Consider the following 14234-nt stretch of genomic DNA (forward strand, 5'->3'; position numbering starts at 1 on the left):
ATATTGCTCAAAATAAATGTGTATAATTTTGACTGAAATTAACAGAAGAAAATATTAAGAAATAGAATAAGAAATAGATCCTTTCTTATAAAATAATGTGTTTCCGCTAAGAAACACCTACATATATCCAGATTATGTGGGAAACTCTCATCCAAATACTAATTGTTAGGCTGTGAAGAAGTAGAACATCAGATTTTAGGGCCATAAAAACATCCCCTCAGAATGGAACACCTTTTGTCAGTTAATCAACAATATGAAGGTTGTAATAAGGATTTTAAAGCAGGGTGAAATCTTGGCAGTAGTGAGTACAGAACTGCAGTCTCTTCACTGCAGGACTAGGCAGGATGTCAAAGATCTGCTGTTTGTTACAGCATAAAGAATGGGAAGCACGCAACAGTGGTATTTCAGGATGCTGCAAAAAGCTCTTGAATAACACAGGAAATGGGACCTACTACATGAGCATCATGATCCTTTGCACCAAGATTTTTAATGGTTTTTGTGGCCTGGAAGCATTTGGGATCTGTGGGTAAGAATGTTCCACTGAGGATAAATGAATGAGTATGGGAATATATGCAGAGATCTTAGACATATAACTTTATAATTGCCAGACATTGCTGGGGTCTAAATCAAGCTCTGACCCCAGGAGAGAAAGGAGAAAAAGGAAAAGGAAAAATAAAATAAAAATGTGCTGTTTATATTCTTGTTTTTCAGGAGAAAAGATTTGATTTGAATGTGAAAGCAGAAAGATGGTAAGGGATCTTCTGTTCCTAAAGGTTTGAGCTGTTGATTTTCACTTTGTTTTAACCACATGGAAAGGACACAAGCAGACATCCTCAGTGTGAAAACTAGAATGTACTTTTAAGAAAACATAAAATGCACGTGCAGTATATTATATATAATTAGTCTTAGGAGGCTTTGACTTTCATAAATAAATGTTGATTAACATGTATTTATTTGAGCATTATTACTTAGTCTCTGACCACAGATTGTTTTTGATCAATTTCCGTCTCCGAAATTCAAAAAAAGAACAAAGTTCAATAAAACAAACACAAACCAGAATGGAGAGGAGCAAAATTTAAACTTGATCAGAAATTATGAATAACGATAAATTATGAACATTCTTTTCCTAATTGTCAATATTCAGTAACAATGAACCTTGTATTCTGTAAAGTCCAGCTATTCTGTATATTGAGCAGAAACTAAGGTAAACAATAAGGCCAGTGATTTGACTTCTATAGACATGCTCATTAATACCCAGCAGTAAACATGAAGATGTTTCATTTTATCCATAGCCATATGTAACACACAGAAATGGGCAAGTTGGTCTTTTCATTTTGTGCCTATGAAATAAAAGAGAAAAATAATTTAATTTTGAATTCAAAAAGAATTTCCTATCATTTCATCCAGAAAGGCAAATAGTCAATGACAACAAGAAAAACGGTGTTATTCCAGGACAGGAAAAAAAAATCCATCTATTTATTTCACATTCTGACAACTTTAAAAGTGTTTTGTTTATATCCTGATATCCAATAGAAACAAACTTTTGCAGCTCCACCTAACTCAGTTCTCTTTGTGTGTGCTCAACTTACAAATATAGTTGTAATCATCTGGCTGATTTTATCTAAATCTGATGGAGGAAAAATCTCATAAATAAATTTCATTGCTAGTTTCAGTTAAATTATGGAGTTAGTAGAAGAGAAAAGTTCTTTCACTGAAAGTAAAATCAAAATCTTGTTATTTTACAGTCTCTGTCCATGGCTAGCTGGCCAGCCAGAGAGTCCATAGGTAGCTCTGGCCTTGATACACTATGGCAGGTCTCTTGCCCATTGGTGAAGTCTTGTAGGACAGGAGTCAGGTTAGTGAGTGCAAGAGCACAAATGCACAGGGGAATATATTAAAACAGTGAGTTATTAGGAATGACTTATTAAAGTTCAAATTTGATGCTAATAAAGCCTTCATCAGAAGGATATTGTGCTTTCTGATTTTTGAGTAAAGCTTGCCATGAAATACAGGTGGCAGCACTGACCTGTGAGACACCTTGTGCAAGTGCAGACAGATCAGAACAGCAGGGTTGAGATCCTGCCCCACTAAATTCGGTGACAAATCTTCATCCATCCAGTGGCTGGATGTCACCGAGGTCATCCTCCCAGCGATGGCAGGGCAGGGTTACCTGGCCATCTGCACCTCAGAGATAGAGATGTTTTTTTTTCTGCAGCTATGTTCACCGCTAGAGGGGGATGCATTCCCACTTGAGTTGCTCAAAATAGGACATTTCCTCCAAGTTGGAAATGCCAACATTTGAAAATTTGTCTTTATTTTAGATTTGGAATGAGAAAACATATGTTGGGATTGCCCATAAAAGTGGATGTCAGTACACTCACTTTGGAACATTTGCACAGATTTTTGAAATTTGTGGTCCTTTTAGTTTTAAAATATTCATTTAAACATTTGGTTTCATTTTAAATTGCTGTACCTTGTTTCTTCATTAGTTATTACTAATGGGATATAATGCTACTGGTTAAGCTTACTAATTGAAATATGTTTTCTTACTTTTAAAAATAGTGAGAATATTCTCTTTCTCCTGTCACATTGAATAACCCTGTGTAAAGGGAAGGGCGCTGTAGAGAATCTTTGGTCTAAGTCCTAAGATTGGTATGTGTGTGTTAATATGTAAAATATATGTCTGTTTTTACCTTAGTAATTGCTCATGCCGCCAAGACCTGGACATGCGTTTTGGGTTTGACTTATGTTCAGACGAGATGGCTTTTCTGTGCAAAAGGAAGAAATATGTAGCAAGTGCCATGAAAAATGTTTTTCACCTACAACAGGATCTGCAGGATCATGAAGTACGTGGGTGGGGGGGCCAGGAGGAGGATCTTGCATTGCTAGTGCCTTTGTGTTCCCTTCTAGATAAGTGGTCAGCAAAACGGGCTGCATGTGTCTGTTGTGTAGGGACCAGCTAGTGCATACATCTTTTGCTTTTGCTGCCAAGTTCTGTTATTTTGAGAAACACTAGTTGCAGTAGTTGTATCCTATATGACTCCCAAATTTGAAATTTGACAGATCTGCGGTGTGTTCATCCCTTCCATCCTATTCTATAGCTGCCTTGGTTCAGAAATACTATGTGCGTGTTAAATACATTGCATAGCAAAGATTTCTTCCATTGTTCAAATTTCACCATTTTGTGAGAGCTTAGAATAAGCATTTCCATTGAATGCATTTTATAATATCTTTTCTTGCAATTTTTAAATTCCTCAAAGTAAATATCCTGTATTTTAAAGGAACTTCATGATACTGATGAGTAACAACATTGATGAAGGTAGTTTAGCAACACTGTGTGAACTGGGTGTATTTCTTGGTGGGGCTGGCATGTGAATTTTTGAACAGCAGTAGTAGGTGCAAGATACAGAACAAAGTGGCAAAGGAATGGGAAATATAGAGAAAATATATTGTTGCCTCCACAGAAGGGTTTTCTCTTGTTCCCCTGGGTCCTCGCTTTCCCTAAACTAGAGATGGGCAAGAACCCAGGTTTGGGTTAATCTCTAATCCCATGTTTATCCAAAGGGAAGCAGCAGTAGTAGTCATTGCCATTTTGGATCCTTTCCTTCCTAAAAGGGACCTGCGCCGTGAGATCAGGACCCAGGCTGGATTCAGTGGCTGGACCCCATGTCAGTCCATTGAGTGCCATCAGTATAAATGTCCCATCTTTCTCCGTCCAACAGGTCCCTGTTGTAGCTATCATCACGACAGGTGGTGGGCTGAAGTCAATGACAGGACTATACGGCAGTCTCATGGGACTCAAGAAATTAAATCTCCTGGACTGTGTAACATACATCAGTGGGCTGTCTGGCACCACGTGGTAAGGACAGCTTGTGCAGGACACTGGACCAAGCTTTTTTGGGGGTGATGCTCCTGCAGGGACCTACCATCATAGGGTTGCTGGAAACTGCCAAGGAGTCTGCTACAGAAAATCAGTACCTCCTCCAAAAATAAAAATAATGGTTCAGTCTTTTCTCATTTTAAAACAATTTTTAGGCCCTCAGATGATACAGGAACAAGAGACAGCTGCTGGTGTGAACTGATTTATGATTCTTGAAAACAAGCAAAAATAATTATAATTTTCTGCTTAATTTATGCTTCATGTTTACATCTGGCAATTGTATTGCTAATGGTGCTGCCAAGTTTGTCTTTAAAAAATTCAAGAACATTAATAAGTGTGTGCTATATCTTTCAGGGCCATCTCTAAAACAGTCATAGAAAATCTGAAGAGTTCATTCTGCTGAATGGAACAGCAAAAATAAAGCTGTATGAACATAAATGAATACCTAAATGTAGATCTCTGTCTCTAAAAGCAAAAAAATTGAATTCTTCTTTTTCTTCTTTTAGTTTTTGTTTTCTGTGTTGTCTTTCTCCAGGACTATGGCCAATTTATACAGAGATGCCTACTGGTCACAGAAGGACCTTGACTCGCATATTGTTGAAGCACAGAAACAAGCAACCAAATGCAAGATGGGCTGCTTTTCTATGGATCGCATGAAGTATTACAATAAGCAGCTATGTCAGCGGAAAGAAGAAGGATACAGGACATCATTTATAGATCTTTGGGGACTCATGATTGAATACTTACTAAATGATGGGGTATGATGTCTATCCCTTTTCTTAGAGAACAACATTTTGTTTTGTTTTATTTTAATTTAATTTAATTTTATTTTATTTTATTTTATTTTATTTTATTTTATTTTATTTTATTTTTTGCCTTTAATAAATAGAGAGAAAATTAGCCTGTCAGTTCAGTGGACATAACTCAAAACAGAGTGGAGTTGTCCATGTCAACAAATGCTCAAACTTTTTTATTTTCTTCAATAGTCTGCCTAAGGAGAAATGCATCCTATATATCAACAAATTAGGTTGTGAATGCAGCCATTTGGAAAGTGCCATTAGACTCTGAATAGTGCTGAAATAAAATCGGAGGTGATCTCAGGCAGCCTGCCTGAAGTGCAGATTACACATACAGAAAGATTTTGAGATGTATTGTTTCCACCTCTCCTCACAAAACTGTTTCTTCAAAACCAGAAAGACCCCCACAAACTTTCAGAGCAGAGAGAAGCACTGTGTGATGGCCAGAACCCACTGCCCATCTATGTGTCAGTCTGCGTCCGGGACAACTACAGCACTCAGGATTTCAAAGGTAAGGATGATGTTTCGGATCCCATGGGGTTAAAACTGGCAACATGATTCCTATGATTTGATTTGCTCTTCTCTGCTTGGTAGCACTTAGAGACAACAGCCCCGGTCTGTTTGCCAATGTCCAGTGATATTTTAAATATGAAGAAAGACCAGATAGTTATGACAAAGATTGGGAAAGCAGCTGATCTACTCCCAACTGAATCTTTTTCTTTGATTGTTTTTATGTTTTTGTTTGTTTGTTTGTTTGTTTGTTTGTTTTGAGAAGGAGAAGAGGAGAAGAAAATCAGGTTGAATTTTCATGTTTAAGGTGAAAAAAATGACTCACTTCTGAAGAAAAAGGAAATTATGGCCTATGATCTTTCTGTCCCAGACTTTTCTCGCACCGCAGTTATATCAGACAATAGCACCTTACTTGTAGGGGACATCTGAGAAAGTCAGTGACTAGTTCTGTCTTCCTTACTACAATACATAAAGAGCATAACTGGTCACTTAAAACAAAATCATTCTTGAAGAGCTTGGCTGTCTTAGTACATACCTGAATTATTCAAGGGAAAGAAATGCATCCTATTCTGTTAACTGTCTTGGTAACTGTGGAGGTACTTTCACCTAGAGGTGGTATATGCAAGGGCATAGTGAAACCTGGGTTGGTGCAAGCACGTGAGGTGTTTCAGAGCTTAAGTCTTGCCACGTGCCCCATATGTGCCCTTTCCCACTGGCACCACCATCACTGGCCAGACCACTCCTACCTCCTTGTGACTGAGGAAACCCCATTGCCACCATGTCTGAGCTCAGCTGTCTGGTTTGGAAGGTGGTTGTTCATAAGCAAGGCTTTGCAAAGACAGCAGAGCAAACAGAATTCAGTCTGGGTTTTGTCCTAGCAGCTTCATACCGAGCAGAGAGCCTGGAAGAGCTCACATTGTCCCTTTGTGGCTGTATTGCAGAGTGGGTAGAGTTCACCCCCTACGAGGTGGGGTTGCTGAAGTACGGTGCGTTCATCCCTGCAGAGAATTTTGGAAGTGAGTTCTTCATGGGACGCATGTTAAAAAAACTCCCTGAATCCCGGATCTGCTATCTTCAAGGTGATATATTGCATTGCCCTGGCACAGAGGCACTTGGGGGATGGAAATTGAAGATGGGGAGGAGTGTGTCCAATGCTGTTAACCAGATTGTGGACATTTCTGGTCAAACATGCAAAAACTGCTGCTGTGCTATCACCTGCTGGGAGATGGGGGTGTATTGTATTTTATCCAAAAGACTACAGTAGAAGATCTCTCATCCTTTTTAAGTTTCTTATCACTGTCAAGGTATGCTTAATCTTTTAAACATTATCTTATAGATGGGGTAGATGAAGCCCCTTAATTCTTCCATCATAAGGAATGTTTCCCACTTCTTTTCTACTCTTCTGATTCCTCTCTGAATGCACTCCAATTTGTGAACATTTTGACGCTGCAGGAAACACACAGCTGTGCTTCCACCATGAAGTATAACTTCAGTCCGATGTAGGGAATCCAATCTACTAAAGATGCAAGGTGTCTGGGGTTAAAAATGAAACCAGAACCAAAAGGTGTCTGAATCCCTTTCATCAATGCCTGAGTTGTACTGATGGGTTGTATGAAAAAGCAATAAAGTTCCTTTGCTAAGGAATTAGGCTGGAGTAGTCAGAATCACAAACAAACCAACAGATGAACACAGAGCAGTGCAAGTTTGGTTTCAGTCATCTCTTCTTACACTCTTGCTGCTTATAAGCTCCTCAGTTTCAGTACACATGATGTCGTATTAAATAGCCAGCAGCCCCAGGGGTTATTGTTAAAATACCTCTCAGGTTGGCCCTTTTTACCTGGGCCACTACTGGGAAATTCATTTGCTAAATACTGTGTATGTATGCATTACCCAAGTTCTTATTTTGCTCCTTGAATGAGTGGGTTTTGCTCCTTTGCCTCTCTCCCACTGTCATCTTCCTTTACTGTGCAGCAGAGCCATGCAGTAGATGAGGCACAGAACTGACAGCAGTATGAACTGAGGTCTTCAGTTAGAGATGATGCAATAGAAAATTTAGACAAATATAACAGCCCAAAAGTTTAGAAATATTTGAATTATGGCAAAAAAAAAAAAAAAAAAAAGGAATTCAGAAGATCAAAAGAGAAGGAAAAAGGCAGTTTCTTCTTAAATTGTATCCTTATGTTCAGTAATTCCTGTTACAGGTATGTGGAGCAGTATATTTTCTGTGAACCTATTACAAATCTGGGGACTGTCCCACAGTTCAGAAGACTTCTGGAAGAGATGGACCCAGGACAGAATAGACGAAGTCGGTGAGAAATTTTTAGACCTTCCATTTGTGGTGACTTAGTCTTTTTGATGTCTTTTGACATCATCCTTTCACCTAGTTTGAAGCCAGCAAACTGGATCCTACTACAAGAAAGCGACTTCCCCTCACATCGTAAAGCCTAAAAGGAAGAGAGTAATCAGGGAAATGCTGCTGTAATTATTAGACTTATGAAAATGCTACCGACTGAAAGTCTCTGTTTTTAAGAGGAAGCTTTACAGGGGTTACACATTTCACAGGAAATGTTTTGGCATTTCCCATTCTCACTCAGCCATACAGAACCAAGAATCGGTGGCAAAGAATAAAGTTATTTTACTGCCTGTGCAGGGAATAAGCCTGAATATCAATTGGCTAATCAATATTTCCTGAATTTAGATTATATTACTCAGTACAGTAATTACTGCATTATTGCAGGATTCATCGTAGAACAAAGATAAACGAGGCCCAGAGGGTATTTTCTGAAGCAATACAGAAACCATGGTTTTATTGCTAAATCATTTAACGTGATGGCAGCTATAATTACAGACATCCTGAAAACAAAGAAATATATCTGTGCAGTGAGAAAAACTGCAGAGTCTCTCCTGCTGCACTGTCAGCCAACTGGTCTGGCAAAGCAGGCTGTGATTTCGAGAAACCACACCTAGTGCCATTTCTGCTTTTCACCCACATATGCTCCCATGTAGACACCTTGGAAACTTCCTGTAGTTTCTAAATATGAATGTATTTCTTAGGCTTTCCTGAAATGCTTTTATTCTCCTGGTTAAGCATATTCTCATGTAGCTATGGGTGATTATCAGGTAGAAGCTGTCCACTGTTGATATAGACCCTGTGGTGCCCTTTTGTTGCCCTTCTGAGTGAGTGGGGTATATGCTTAAGCCCCATTTTCTCCATGCTTGCCTCTGTTTCATGGTACCTTCCTATGTGGATGTGCAACCTTCCTTCTGACTGGAAATTCTCTGAATTGCTTAGTTCCCTTAAAGTGTCTGTTTTCCAGAACTAAAGACAGCTTTTGATTAATTGTCTTTAGCCCAAAATTCAAGACCATCTGCAGTGCTTTGTCCAGCAGCCACTCTTCTGCTCCAGAATAGTTTTTGTGTTAGTGAGCCATCTCAGAAGAAACTCTGAGATCTATTACACACCAGGCCAACCAGAGGTGAAAATGAATGATTTAATCATTCATCAATGTTTCTCTCCTGCTCTAGATGAAGACCCAGTATTGCCTACGAGGCCCCATGAACTAAGGACTCGCATGTACACTCCTCCTGGGCCCCTGTCCAGTGCTCTTCGGGGTGCTTTAACCGACCGCTTCTCAGTTGCCCAGCATCACAATTTCCTGAGGGGCTATCAGCTGCATAACAACTATCTTGAGAATGAGCACTTCTGCCGATGGAAAGGTAATAGGAACGCATATTTAAGAGGTATCAAAATCCAGATGATTTTTGGGGTGGAATTTAGGAAAGTAAATCTATCAGACTTGAGAGGGGGAAAAAAAAAAAAAAAAAACTCTCTTTCAAAAGTGCTTGTTTGTTGTTGTTGTTGTTTGTTTGTTTGTTTTCTGAATGGAGAGAAAAGACTAAGAGTTGCCAGATATTTAAGTTTGTTTTTAAATATAAGTGTGTGTTTATGCGGTTTAGCTGAGATGTCTGTGGCCCAGACTGAGTGGGCAGACTTGCTGCTGACAGAACCAAATTTAAGGTAGAAAAGAGCAAAGAGAACACGGGAGACATCTTAATTCAGCAAGGCTGTGCCTCTATCTTCAGGTGCAACTGGAATATCACAGAATATATGATGTAGGAGAGAAAGCTTGAAAGGAGTGAGGCTTTGTAGTCCAAAGGACAGTGGAACAGGGGGAAGCATAAACCTATATGTAAAAAAGGACAAGGATATTTTGTACTTCATATCAGTGATGGATAAAACATGAAACAATGTTTGAAATGAAGCTAGAAAGATTTAGTATAAAGATTAGATATAGTTTATGGATGCTAATGAGTATGGCAAATTACTGGAATAGCTTGGTTGGAAGCTCAATATAGAAGATTTTTAAGAACAGTAATTTGGGTGGTGTTTTGAAGTCCCTCCCATGCCTATATGACATTCCTGTATTATGACAATGAAATTAAACCAGGTCTGTGAGATGGTCAGATCCACCTTGCATTTTTTCTCCGTCAAAATACCAACATATCATTTCTTATTTTCCTTTTAGACACTGTGTTAGACTCACGTCCCAACCAGCTGATGCAAAATCCCAATCACCTGGGTATGATAGACGCTGGATTTTTCATCAACACCAGCAGTCCACCACTTTTAAGGCCACAGAGGGAAGTGGATGTCATCATATATTTAAGTTATACTACTGGATCACATACATCGGTGAGGAGGATCTTGTTACAGTGTGTTGTCTCTCTTTTTGCTTTCCTGTAGCACCTAGAACTACTAGTTATTTCAGTTGCTCAGTTTTTAATTACTGTATCCCCTTCTTCAAATGCTAGAGGAGGTTATTGATTTCTTCTTCAAGGGAAGGGGAAATCAATCTGCTAAATTGTCTAAATCCTCATTTCAGAATCTTTGATGTCAGTCATTCCTTTGAATACATCCCCCTTCAGATTATCTTGCTATTAGCACCCATGGCTTAGAAACACCAGAGGAGGACTTTCTGATGGAACTGTTCTGTCAGGGTTATGTTTTTGACTGTAATAATTATCTTTCCTATTTGTTCCTGCTTCTCCTGGAATCTCCCTTGCTGACTTATGAACGTACTCAATTATTCAAGAGGACATCAGCACAGTCTCTTCCAGAATGATGGGAAGAGCCTCTAAAGATTTATGCTGTATTGGGCAGATTTCGAGATCCTGCACAGGAATATGCGTAAAAATAAGGAGCGATTTCTTTTAACTTAAAATAGAATACAAAAGGGGCTAAGTGGATAGTCAAGGGCAGATGTTATTTCTGGGCTGGGAAATAAGATGCTACTAGGAAAATTCAATTACAAGCATCTTCCTGCAGAAATTCCAGTTTCATAGAGGTAAAACTAATTGGCTGTCTAAAAAGCCTTCCAGAAAGAGTTTGGGTCTTTACACCTCAGTAACTGAGTTTAGTTAGAAATTTAGTAATAAGCATCTTGGCCTGCTGAGCTGAAAAGGCACATTATAGCCTAGTACTTCAGAATTTCTCAGTAAAACACTAATCTAAAGGAACACTGCTATAATGCCTGCACAGACACTGATATAATTGCACATTCAATCTTTATTATCTCCTGGCTTCTAAGCATGTAGTAAGATACCTTAAATGTTTTCTTGCTGTGGTTTATTTTTCTGATTAATTCTATGCAATGGGCTGTTTCACTTGCTAACATTACATGATTTACCCTAAGCTTCTAACTGCTTATGTTTTTACAAAGCAGCATCCTGCATGAATTCGCTAACTCTGAAATTGTGTTTACAGCTTGTGACTAGTATTTTGGTTACAGTATGTGGTATTTCTGTGTATAGCAACCCTTCATAAGAAGGAACCCACTCTATGGATTTAAATCTCTAAACCTTAATGGTAGATAACCAGTTTGGGACTTTAGGACAGCCAAGCTGAATTTTAATGCTGATCATATCTGTGGTACTCTAGTCTCTAGATAAGGCATGCAAATACTACTCGGAGCAGAAAATCCCATTCCCCAAAATTTCTTTGAGTGATGAAGATAAGAAAAATCTAAAGGAGTGCTACATTTTCCAAGATTCAGATTCGCCAGGATGTCCCATTGTGATTTTTCTTCCACTTGTGAATGATACTTTCCGAGAGTACAAAGCACCTGGTAAGTTAAAAGTGGTGGCAAAATATCAAATAAAAGACAACACTACCCACTTGCCTGACTCAGAAAGAGCCTTATTTCCCTGCTGCTGGTTGTCTTTGCTGGCTGGTTTCATCAGGGAGTGCTTTAGCTAATTAGATTTTCTTTCTCCATTCCAGTCAAAGTTGCTATGTCATTCATGTCATCTTTGTGGCCCTAAAAGGTTAGACACAGCCCTTGTCTTCTGCATGGTTTTTACCTTCATGTCACTCCCATTTGTAACATAAAGTGTTGCTAGCTAGTTATAAGAAAAAATCATGGGAGAAGTATATCCCCCTGCATTTGTTCTGTGTTGTCCAGGGATTTAATTCTACATTTGAGGATGCACATTGTCACGTGTGAATGGTGGGGCAGCAAGAACCTGGCTTTCAGGTTCAAATCCTGCAATGTCAAGATCAGTCTCTTCCCAATGTTATCCCTCACTTTTCCCTTCTGCCCTCATTGCTTCATGCACACAATGTGCCTTCGACCAGGAGTGGCCTTAAATGACTGAATTATTGGAGCATTTAAACCCAGTGACTTCTCTTCTGGAGGAAAGCCCCCCTCTTGGGGCTGCTGTGGACAGCTTGTCGTTGACAGAGATGCACACCGTGCTACAGCAACAACTTCTGTTTTTCTCCAGGTGTCAAGCGCTGTTGCTCAGAGATGGAGGGAGGACAACTCGATCTGACCAGTCGCTGTTCCCCCTACTGCATGTTCTCGGTCAGATATACTGATGAGAATTACCGCCGGCTGCTGAACCTCAGTGAATACAATATCCTGAATAACTCACAGATGATTATGCAGGCCTTGCAAACAGCAATGCAAAGAAGGCAACACATGTGCTAATCACACATCTGATTGCCTATGTCTTCTTGGAGGAGTTTTACATGCTCTAGCACACAAGAAGAACGTAGCTTTTTGAACACTGGCCATTCTGCGCTACAGAAAGAAACTACCCCAGGTGGCTTAGTGTTTATTTTATTTTATTTTCATTCCCATGAAGTGGCTTCTTTAGGCAAAGACGTTGCCTGGAAAATCTTTACATATGTTTTGTTCCCTAAATTAAGGTTGTCTGTAGAACACTCTTTACCTAAAATCCTTGTTATATTTTTAAAAATAGTCTTATTTTAAGCCTAATTTATTATATGACGTATAAGAAAAACATTTTCTAACACCAAAGTGCTACAGTAATACAACCCAACTAACAAACTGACAGGCCACAAGAAGGGGGTATGGGTATGAATGTCTGCTCCCTACAACTTTTCTTCATGGAACACGACATGCATCCAAACCTGGAAGAATGAAGAAAACCTGAGGCACGACTGGAAGCTGGAATCAGATCCCTGAGTTGACTCTATTTTGCAAGTGTACTGAAGAGCAGCTAAAGAGGTTGGAAATGTAATAGGGACAAGTGTGCGCACACGGCCAGCCCTGTGAATCACATCCATCTCCAGAGCAATCTTGGGCTGTGAATGCACCACACATAGATTGGACGGAGCAGTCTAGGAGGAAGTATTGTAGGAGTTTTCTTTTTTTTTTCTTTTTTTTTCTTTTATTTCCTTTTTTTTCTTCATTGCAAGATATCATTTGGGCACATCAGAAGTTCCTTTGAATTTATGTCAGTTTTGATTGTGTTGAGATAAAAAAAGTCAAAATTTTATTTTGAATCTTTCAAAATAAAAAAAAAACTGGGATTTTTTTCCCAATTGAGTTAGTTCTCATATTGAACTTCTTTTCTTAAATGAAAAACTAATGTGTGCTTGAAATGAATATATTTAACTTCCACTAGAGCATAAAAAAACTTTGTTACGTAACTCAGTGGAATTTGTTTAAATAGTTTGGGACATACCTTTCTTCATATTCCCTTTTATGGAAAGTGTCTTTTCTGAACTCTTGAAAGTGCTGAGGATGAGCTGTAAAAATTATAAATCTATAACAACCATTGCATTCCAGGAGTAAGTCAAATTGAAAATACACATTTATATTAATAAATTCTGTGTCTTGATGACAACTGAGAAAATCTGGGGAACTGGGGAAAAAAGTCTATTCAGTGAGAAAATCTATCAGAAAATCTATCTAAACAAGTTACCTAGATGTCATAATCTGAGGCTGAAATAAACCAGGGAAAAATGCTTGGGTAAGCTGAAACATTTCATATTAATATTTTCCATAACATCTCTGTTTTGAAACAGAAGTTCTTTTTAATAGATTGCCTACCTCGTAAGCCCAAGGTACCCAACCTGAAAATAACAAGCTTCATTTATAGTCAAATAAGGTGTTTGGCTTGGTGCAAAATGACTCTCTGAGGATTCCCATTTTGGCAAGGAAACTTATTAAGTCAAACTTATCTTTAAAAATGGGTTCAAAAATGACTTTTTCCAATGCGTTTCTCATTTAGGATGTCAAAAAAAACTATTTTTTTGTGCATCTGTAGTGTGATATTGCAAGCCTATAAATCAGAGTGTAAATATGAATATTTAAAACCCTTTGAGTTTTGAACTAATATAAACTTATGCCAGGTTTTTTGTTCTATTCTAGTTTCATGAGTCATAATCTGAAATATGGTGCTATATGCTCTGCATATAACCCTGGGAATTGCCTCCATTGGAACCTGAAGTCCCTGGTGTGAAAAAAACAAACACAAGTTTTGGCCATAAACTCATGTCACCTCCAGCTCTTAGGAAATGTTAGTTACATGCAAAAACATTGTGTATACAATATTGGACAATAAAGGCTTGTTTGCAAAACAAAAGTTCTGCCTTGCTCCACATATTCAGGCATTTTAGTAATATGCTTCAGGTTCACAATGAGCTCCTTGTTCCAGGAAAGCAAAATTGTTTTTAGCAAAGAGCATCAGAGTGTCCCAAATACTTGCCGTGAGCATTGTGAGCAAAGGAATGTCTC

At 38.6% G+C, this 14234-nt stretch overlaps 1 protein-coding gene across 1 annotated transcript in view; it reads left to right on the plus strand.

The window, feature by feature from the left end:
* The window catches only part of LOC118244261 (cytosolic phospholipase A2 epsilon-like), a 31832-nt gene extending 19656 nt beyond the window's left edge, over positions 1 to 12176 (plus strand). The window contains exons 11-21 of the mRNA XM_035539134.1: positions 712 to 749; positions 2699 to 2846; positions 3723 to 3859; positions 4416 to 4638; positions 5074 to 5188; positions 6129 to 6266; positions 7389 to 7496; positions 8713 to 8904; positions 9714 to 9880; positions 11126 to 11312; positions 11971 to 12176. Of these exons, the coding sequence (XP_035395027.1) occupies positions 712 to 749; positions 2699 to 2846; positions 3723 to 3859; positions 4416 to 4638; positions 5074 to 5188; positions 6129 to 6266; positions 7389 to 7496; positions 8713 to 8904; positions 9714 to 9880; positions 11126 to 11312; positions 11971 to 12176 (1659 nt within the window). The remainder of the gene's footprint in view (positions 1 to 711; positions 750 to 2698; positions 2847 to 3722; positions 3860 to 4415; positions 4639 to 5073; positions 5189 to 6128; positions 6267 to 7388; positions 7497 to 8712; positions 8905 to 9713; positions 9881 to 11125; positions 11313 to 11970) is intronic.
* The last annotated feature ends 2058 nt before the right edge of the window (positions 12177 to 14234 follow it).

This window comes from Cygnus atratus, chromosome 5 (assembly GCF_013377495.2).
Source record: "Cygnus atratus isolate AKBS03 ecotype Queensland, Australia chromosome 5, CAtr_DNAZoo_HiC_assembly, whole genome shotgun sequence".
Taxonomy (NCBI): Eukaryota; Metazoa; Chordata; class Aves; order Anseriformes; family Anatidae; genus Cygnus; species Cygnus atratus.